The 8,673-nt window shown below is 58.4% G+C and overlaps 1 protein-coding gene across 1 annotated transcript; it reads left to right on the top strand.

Annotated features, from left to right (window-relative positions):
- The first annotated feature begins 67 nt into the window (after positions 1-67).
- MZF1 (myeloid zinc finger 1) lies at positions 68-8,109 on the top strand. The gene is made up of 5 exons (XM_019978137.2): positions 68-460; positions 809-992; positions 1,447-1,517; positions 1,616-1,736; positions 6,525-8,109. Exons 1-5 carry the CDS (start codon positions 68-70, stop codon positions 7,958-7,960), a joined length of 2,205 nt encoding a protein of 734 aa, XP_019833696.2. The 3' UTR covers positions 7,961-8,109.
- Positions 8,110-8,673: the final 564 nt, after the last annotated feature.

The raw sequence follows: 8,673 nt of genomic DNA, 5'->3' as shown, positions 1-8,673 counted from the left end.
GCGGCCTCCGTGCGCTCCTCCCTAGGGGTGGACACTGACCTCAAGAGCCCCAAGCCTGGTCTTTCCGATGAGGCCGGCGGCTTTGGGCTCCCCGGGCCGCGCATCCCTAGAAGATGAGGGGCCCGTCACGGTGAAGCTGGAGGACTCTGAGGAGGGCGAACCCGCTGCCTGGGATCTGGGCCCAGAGGCGGCAAGGCAACAGTTCCGGCGCTTCCGCTATGAGGAGGCCGCGGGGCCTGGCCAGGCGCTGGCCCAGCTCCGGGAGCTCTGCCGCCAGTGGCTGCGGCCCGAGGCGCACTCCAAGGAGCAGATGCTGGAGCTGCTGGTGCTGGAGCAGTTCCTGGGCGTGCTGCCCCCCGAGATCCAGGCCCGCGTGCGGGGACAACAGCCAGGCAGCCCTGAGGAGGCCGCGGCCCTGGTGGAGGGCTTCCGCCGAGAGCCAGGAGGGCCCCGCAGATGGGTGAGTCAGCCAGAGGCCTGGGGTCTCTGCCTCATCCTGGGGGCGCCCTGCTCAGCAGGACGCTAGTCCCCCACGGTCTGGAAGGGGTCACCTATAGCAGAGCCTGTGCCAGGGCAGCCGCGGTTCCGACTCTAGCCCTCCATCAGCTGGAGTCAGGACTCGTGGTGGGGGGGGGGGGGCGGGGGGGCGGTGTCGGCAGAGGAGAGCAACTGTAGGGCGTCCCTGCCCTCCTTGTCAGTCCCTGGGGACCGTGGGTCCTCAGAGGCCGAGTCAGGACCCCTGGGATCCCGAGAGGGTGGAGGCCAGGGAGCTCCCTTCCTGAGCTCCTGATGGGGGGCACCTACCCAGGTCACAGTCCAGGTGCAAGGTCAGGAGGTGCTCTCGGAGAGGACGGAGCCCCCCGACTTCCAGGCCCTCCCTCAGCCCATACCTGAGACTCCAGAACCTGGGCTGGAGATGCTCCCTGGGGCTACGGAGCAGTCAACACTGGGCCTGCGGGTGAAAGAAGAGTCCGAGGTTACCGAGGAGCCAGGTAAGGGCAGGCGGTGTGCCTCTGTTTCAGCGGCCCCCACATCCCACCCAGCCAGTGGTGGCCATTCTCCCCTGTGGGCCAAGCCTGCCACAGCTGTGGTTCCTTCCATGTCCTCAGTCAGCATGGTGCTGGCTCCTGGGGTTTCCATGTGTAGGAGACAGGAGTCCTCTCCCCGAGGACATCTGCAACAGTGGGGGCATTAGCCAACTGCTGCAGACCAGACAGCAGACCGTTGCGTGGGGGGGGGCCCTAAGTGCTGGGGGGTGCCCTTCTCTCCTCCACCTCCCAGGCAGGTGCCAGACGCCCCCACACCGCGTTCCTGTGTGACCCCGAGAGCCCCCTGCCACGCCAGCTCCAGGTCCCACCCCACCGGATCCCAGCACCAGGCACAGCACTGAGGAGGGCGGCGGGGTGGAGTGCCCTGGAGCTTCCTGATCCCACCCTCCTTCTCCAGAGCCACTGCATCCTCGGCCTCTAAGCAGCCTGCAGGGGACCCCTTTCACTCTGCTCCCCGACCAGGCCCGGGTGAGTCCCTGCTCTGGGAGCCTCAGAAGGTGGGGCTGGGTGGGTCCCTCCTGGCTGGGCCTGGTCACACAGACCAGCAGTGACCGCTGTGGTTTCAGGACTGTGTCGTGGTGCTGGACCAGGCCTCCCCGCATAGTGAGCCTGGGCCTGAGGTTTCCTCCTGGAGGCAGCACCGTGGGGCCCTGTGGCAGGAGGAAGCTGGGGGCATCTTCTCCCCAGGTGAGTAACACAGGGCCCCCTTTCCTCCAGCGCCACCTACGCGCCCGCATTGCCTGGGCGGCCCCTGCAGTGTTCAGCCTGCTTCAACATCTGCCCTTCAAAGCCAAGCCCTCCATTAACCTCCCAGCCCCGTAAACCCTCCTGAGAGCAGGACTCACGTTCCTCACCTCCTCTCCCAGCCATCCTCCATGGCCCCCAGCTTCCAGGCCTTAGTCCCACAAACTGGACAGCAGGTCAGCAGGGTGGACAGACAGGAGGGACCTTCACACCTTCACACAGGTGGGGACTGGGCGGGACAGTGCAGTGTCCCACCCAACCGCCCAGGTTCTCAAGCCAGACGCCTTGTGCGGTCCACCTCGGTCACATGCCTGCAATGGCCCACCATCGTCCAGGCCCCATCTCATCTTCATCACCATTCCCTGGGCCCCTCCACTTCTGGGTTTACTCCCATGTTCTGGGGGACATTCCTGTGAACTCTGGAGCGGGAGGAAAAGTTCTGAGAGGTGTTACATATCTACAACACATTCGTCTAACACTCCCCGTTACACTGAATTTTGGCTGAGTGAAGAGTTCTTTTTATTGACTCAGTCTCCAAACATTTTTTTCTTAACTGCTGTAAAACTGGGTCAAAACATTTTTTATCATCACTGTTGGTGAGCCTCTTTAACTTTAAATTCAATTTCTCAATTGTGGGAAGCTGGCCTGAATTGTTTCTTTGAGTTCCTTCCCCTGCATTGTTCTATTCTCTTTCTAGAATGCCCGTTACTCGGTTACTGGACTCTAGGGCAAATGCTCCAGTGTTCTGTTCTCTGCAACTTCCCATCCCTTTCTTTCTGCTCTATCTTCCAGAAAATTTCTTCATATATCCTCCAGATTCTCCTTTTGAGATTTTCACATCTGCTAGTACAGTTTCAGTTCCCACCAGTGTCTTCTTTCCCTGAATACTTATTTAAGCCACTTTCTGTTCTTACAGTTGTAACATCTTTCCTTATTTCTCTGAGGATAATAATTTGTTGTTGTTCAATCGCTAAGTTGTGTCTGACTCTTCTCAACCCCATGGACTGCAGCACCCCAGGCTTTCCTGTCCTTCACTATCTCCAGGAGTTTTCACAAATTCATGTCCATTCAGTCAGTGATGCCATCCAACCATCTCATCCTCTGTCCTCCCCTTCTCCTCCCACCTTCAGTCTTTCCCAGCATGGGGGTCTTTTCCAGTGAGTCAGTTCTTCACATCAGGTGGCCAAAGTATTGGAACTTCAGTTTCAGCATCAGTCCTTCCAATGAATATTCAGGACCGATTTCCTTTAGGATGGACTGGTTTGATCTCCTTGCAGTCCCAGGGACTCGCCAAGAGTCTTCTCCAACACCACAGTTCAAAAGCATCAATTGTTCAGTGCTCAGCCTTCTTTACATTCCAACTCTCACATCCATACATGACTACTGGAAAAACCATAGCTTTGACTATATGGACCTTTGTCAGCAAAGTGGTATCTCTGCTTTTTAATACGCTGCCTAGGTTGGTCATAACTTTCCTTCCAAGGAGCAAGTGTCTGTTAATTTCACAGCTGCAGTCACCATCCACGGTGATTTTGGAGCCCAACAAATGATGACTTGTCTTCAAGCTTTCTCCCAGTGTGCTCTCTGATGTCTCTGGCAGGTGAGAGAGGGCGGCTGGGAGAGATGAAGAGTTTGCTCCCCACAGAGACCCACTTCTTGGGAGATGTGAGTGGGTGGGTGGAGCAACCATGGATGCCACTGAAGAAGTCATAGGGCACCCTGGCTGGGCTGTGTGGAAGCAGGCGCCCTTGCTGTGAGGGTCTTCAGTTCTTCGCTCTGAGTGTCCTAAGAAGGCATGTCTAGCCTCTTGCCTGCATCCTGGCTGGGAGACAGGTTGGCATCTCAGTCCCCTGGGTGGCTTCACTTACCCCTCGACTTCCTCAGTGTTGGTACACACCCTCAACCCAGCCTTTTGCCAGGATGGGAGAAGAGATCCAGAAATCAGAGCCACTGCAGTGCCCACCTGCATCCTCCATTTCCTCAGAATTGTGTGCAGAGAGGGCCCAGTGCTGTTCCCTGAGGTAGCCCAGCTTCAGCTTGAGTCAGCTTCCCCCGCCCGCCTGGTGTCCCTGCACCTTTACCTGCATGGCCAGAGGGACCTGGTCCTTCCGAACCCTGAACTTTTCCAGCCTTTGAGATCAAACAGGTTGATTTCTTTCCATTTTCCCCACTGCTGCACAGTTACTATTTGCTCGGTCTGCCATCCAGAGTAGAAATATCAGGGGTTGCTTTATTTCCTTTCCTCTTCATCTTTGTGGATTTTATACCTTGAAGAAAACCAAACAAAACCTTTATGGTGGTTTTTACTGCTGTTTCACAATGAAACCAATTTAAACAGATACTATTATTACCCAGAAGTCCCCATTTGCTGTTTTTATCAATAAAGGGCCCAAACTCATTCTTTCTTCATGGATGCTGACCCATCCTTTGAAAACCTGGACATACCTGATGTTATTTCTGGACTTGTTAGCTAGCTTGGTTTCCTGAGGTGCAAGTGCTCTCGCTGGTTGCACTGCGAAGAGCCTGCCCTTCACGGCTCGGGGACCTCCTCGTCTGTCCCTACACTAAGCATCATCCTGGGTGACAGGCTGCCACAGAGTCCATCATGACTCTAAACTGGAAGACTCACCTGGGCCCCCAGCCATTCAGTGGAGATCCCTCTGCAGGCTCACACACCAAAGGTCTGTGGGTGGACTGGGCTCACCCAGGCCAAGTCCTCAACGCCCTGCTTCACGGCAGAACCTGGCCTCGGCCACCTGGTCTTTACAGCCTTAGCACTTGCAAGCACAGTGCACAAGCTCTGGACAGTCCTTTCTTGCTTTGGAGCTGCCCCAGGTATTTTTAAGGTTCTTCTCTTATGCTCTGTCAGTGCTGCATACTGAAGCTGAGAGGAGGTCTGGCAGCCACCCCTTCCGCTGTCCCAGCTTTCAGCTAGTGCCCTGCCTCTCTCAGCACAGCGCAGTCTCTGCTCTCTCCAGCCACACTGGCACCTCTGCCTACGGCTCCTCGGCGGGTCTTTTCTCTGCAGCCCTGGTCGCCCACAGACAACCACAGCCCCCGCTTCAAATACCGGTTCCCTCAGCCACTGTGGGCTCCACACCACAGGGTGTCCTGGCTGCTCCCTTTGCCCTCCACGGAACGTCTGTGCAGCCAGTGTTTTCATCAGGAGAACATTCTGAATAGGTAGCATTCATGTTAGAAAATTCAGAAGGCCCGAGGGCCTATACAGCAGAGCACCCCTCCCCTGCCTGAGTCACACGGTCCTGCACCCCAACAGCCAGCAGCACTGGTCTTTTGTGTGGACTTACAGAAAGATTCTGTGTGCAGGAAAGCAAATACAAATGTGGATGCATACTCATTTGCCATCTTTAAAACACACGTCGAAGCTTAATTGTCACCCTGTTCCCCGCCTGACATTTTTCATGCATCTTCCCACTTGAACACACAGCAGCAAGCGCCCTCCTCTTTGGACAGCTCCCCACGACACACCTGTTTACCCATCCAGGCTCCCACTAACACTCTTGAGTTACTTTTTAGTGAGAACTGAGAACCCTCCTATAACAGTCATTTCACACAGGGAGGAACACAACTGGTGGAGAAGTACTTAGAAGTGGAATGGTTGGATTAGCCTACGGGAAATTTATCGTTTGATGTACTTGGCGACGCCAGCTTCTATCTGTGCTCACCAGCAATGCACACAGACACTTGGGTTCTGGAGTAAGATGTGGAACGGCAGATGAGTATGGCCCTAATGTGCAGTTTTCTTATGGGGGGAACTAAGCATGTTTTAGGGAATTTAAGCAACAGTGACGTTTCCTTTCCTTTTCTAGTCTTCTGCCCACAATCTTTCCTGTTCACTGATTGCTGCTCTTATTTTGGTTAATTAGACCCTTGACTCTGGAGGGTTTCTCAGTTTGTCATTCATCTTTTGACTCTTGAGGGTTTTTGCTGAGCACAAATGATTTCCTTTGATGCAGTATAATTTATCTGCGTTTTCCATGGCAACTTAAAGATTTTCTGTCATCTCTGAAGCCCCTGCTCCTCTCTCTCTCTGTCCCTGATGTAACTCCCTCCTCCTCTGTGCCGGGCTCATATCTCCTCCCTCCTCCAGCATCTAAGGATGGAGTGCTCACAGCCTGGCTGGAACCTGCTCCTTTGAGCCAGACGCCCAGCCCTGTCCAATCGCAGGCAGGCCCAGGGCCCCGTGTGCCCTGTAAATGCCACGGCACTACATCCACATTTCCCTACAGATGGGGCCAGACTCTCCAGTGGCTGCACAAGGTCTCAGCGGTGCCTCAGGAGCCGCGCGGTCATCACAGGCCTGGCACAGCAGACAAAAGTCCTGGTGCCTGCATTTCCCGCCTGTTCGCTCCACTTCCAGCCTCCCTCAAACCCACCCACTTCTCTGCATCTGTGGGAACCAACATCACCCACCTGCCCAGTGCAAGGGCCACTTTTGCACTACAGCCCTTCCAGAAAGGCGGTTTTGCAAACTTAAGCCACACATGAAAAGCCCATCGCCCGTTTTTAGTCTTCCACCTGTCTGTCCCATCCTTACCGCCTTCGGAAGCTTGCTCAGAAAGAACCCCTGCCCCTGCCCAGATGACTTCTGTCTGCCTCCTTGGGCAGTTTTAGGTCGCTCCATTTCACACCCTTTCCCCAGGGCTGGAGAGTCTCTGGGTACCAGCGGGTTCTCTGTCATGAATGAGTGGATCCCCTTGTGCCATGCAGGGTTTACACTCCAGATGGACAACGTCTCTGTGGACCCTGACATCATGAGTCCCCACGTCCACCTGCCCTGGGACCTCGGCGAGGCCAGCCTCACAGGCCGACTCGAGTCAGCCTCCCGTGAAGGTGGCTTTTCACAAGCGCTAGTGCCCTCCAGCGACCTGAGAGGTGAGCCGGACCCCACGGAGGATACCTGCCAGGGCCTGAGCCACGGGCTGGGCGCGGCGAGCTGGCGTGCCCCCAGGGGTCGCAGCCGGGCTCGGGGGCGCCCCGGCACAGGGGCCGGAGCTGAGCGAGGGGGCCGCTGTGACGTGTGCGGGAAGGTGTTCAGCCAGCGCAGCAACCTGCTGCGGCACCAGAAGATCCATACCGGGGAGCGGCCCTTCGTGTGCGGCGAGTGCGGCCGCAGCTTCAGCCGCAGCTCACACCTGCTGCGCCACCAGCTCACGCACACAGAGGAGCGACCCTTCGTGTGCGCCGACTGCGGCCAGGGCTTCGTCCGCAGCGGGCGCCTGGAGGAGCACCGGCGCGTGCACACAGGCGAGCAGCCCTTCCGCTGCGCCGAGTGCGGCCAGAGCTTCCGCCAGCGCTCCAACCTGCTACAGCACCAGCGCATCCACGGCGACCCGCCGGGCCCCAGCGCCGCGCCCCCCGCCCCTCCCGGCGCGCCCGAGCCCCTCGGCCCCTTCCCGTGCAGCGAGTGCCGCCAGAGCTTCGCGCGGCGCGCCGTGCTGTTGGAGCACCAGGCGGTGCACACGGGCGACAAGTGCTTCGGCTGCGCCGAGTGCGGGGAGCGCTTCGGCCGCCGAACGGTGCTGCTGCAGCACCGGCGCGTGCACAGCGGCGAGCGGCCCTTCCGGTGCGCCGAGTGCGGCCAGAGCTTCCGCCAGCGTTCCAACCTCACGCAGCACCGGCGTATCCACACGGGCGAGCGGCCCTTCACCTGCGCCGAGTGCGGCAAGGCCTTCCGCCAGCGGCCCACGCTCACGCAGCACCTGCGCGTGCACACGGGCGAGAAGCCCTTCGCCTGCCCCGAGTGCGGCCAGCGCTTCAGCCAGCGCCTGAAGCTCACGCGCCACCAGCGGACACACACGGGCGAGAAGCCCTACCGCTGCCGCGAGTGCGGCCTGGGCTTCACGCAGGTCTCCCGGCTCACCGAGCACCAGCGCATCCACACGGGCGAGCGGCCCTTCGCCTGCCCCGAGTGTGGCCAGCGCTTCCGGCAGCACGCCAACCTCACGCAGCACCGGCGCATCCACACGGGCGAGCGGCCGTACGCCTGCCCTGAGTGCGGCAAGGCCTTCCGCCAGCGGCCCACGCTCACACAGCACCTGCGCACCCACCGGCGCGAGAAGCCCTTCGCCTGCCAGGACTGCGGCCGCCGCTTCCACCAGAGCACCAAGCTCATTCAGCACCAGCGCGTGCACAGTGCAGAGTAGCCAGAGCAGGCGGCCCCACCATTATCCACAGTTGGGGGCGGGGTGTGTGTGGAACACCTACCTCATGGGGTTGCATGAGATCGCGTGGGTACAAGCCAGCTCTCTTAGGGGCCGGCTCCCAGTAGGTGCTCAATAAACAATGCACATTATCTCCGTCTGGGTCTGCACCCACTCAGTGTCTGCCTACCTGCCTGGACCCCTCTCAGCCCTCACTACAGGTCTACCACCTTCTCTGTAACCACGTGGCTCCTGCAAGACCCAGGGCTCCCGGCAGATGTGGCCCCTAGCAGGGCCTGCCCACGTCTGCAGGACGTCCCCTCACAGCGTGGCTCCTGTACTATTTGCTTTCGACCCACCACTCTGCCCGCCAAGTCAACGACCAGGAGAGGACCCCGGAGGGCACAGCCCTGCCAACCAGCCAAGATAATTGGGTGCTAAAGCATCAAATGGGTGCCCATTCGGCCACCGCCAGCCTGAGTTTATGTGTTTATAAAACCGAGGAGGCCATATCTTAGCTGTAAAAGCTGTAAGGTTTTAAGTGGGAATCTAGTCTTAGGAGACTTTCCTCTGTTCCCGCAGACTCCAGCTGGTCTGAGAACCAAAGCTGGCAGCAAGGCCAGGCCAGTTCCCCAGCCCTCCAGGTGCTGTCGTAGGCTGTTCTCTTCCCTCCCTGGCCCCAGGCACAACCCCTAAGTACCCCCCAACTGGAAGGT

This window comes from Bos indicus, chromosome 18 (assembly GCF_029378745.1).
Source record: "Bos indicus isolate NIAB-ARS_2022 breed Sahiwal x Tharparkar chromosome 18, NIAB-ARS_B.indTharparkar_mat_pri_1.0, whole genome shotgun sequence".
NCBI classification, from domain to species: domain Eukaryota; kingdom Metazoa; phylum Chordata; class Mammalia; order Artiodactyla; family Bovidae; genus Bos; species Bos indicus.
This window is presented reverse-complemented; position numbering and strand designations above follow the sequence as displayed.

What these genes read in the sequence shown, in the direction of transcription:
- MZF1 (XM_019978137.2), top strand. Translation starts at nt 68, where the DNA reads ATGAGGCCGGCGGCTTTGGGCTCCCCGGGCCGCGCATCCCTAGAAGAT. An exon ending in CAGGAGGGCCCCGCAGATGG is followed by an intron (nt 461 to 808) that starts GTGAGTCAGCCA and finishes GCACCTACCCAG; the next exon opens with GTCACAGTCCAGGTGCAAGG. An exon ending in TGGGGGCATCTTCTCCCCAG is followed by an intron (nt 1,737 to 6,524) that starts GTGAGTAACACA and finishes TGTGCCATGCAG; the next exon opens with GGTTTACACTCCAGATGGAC.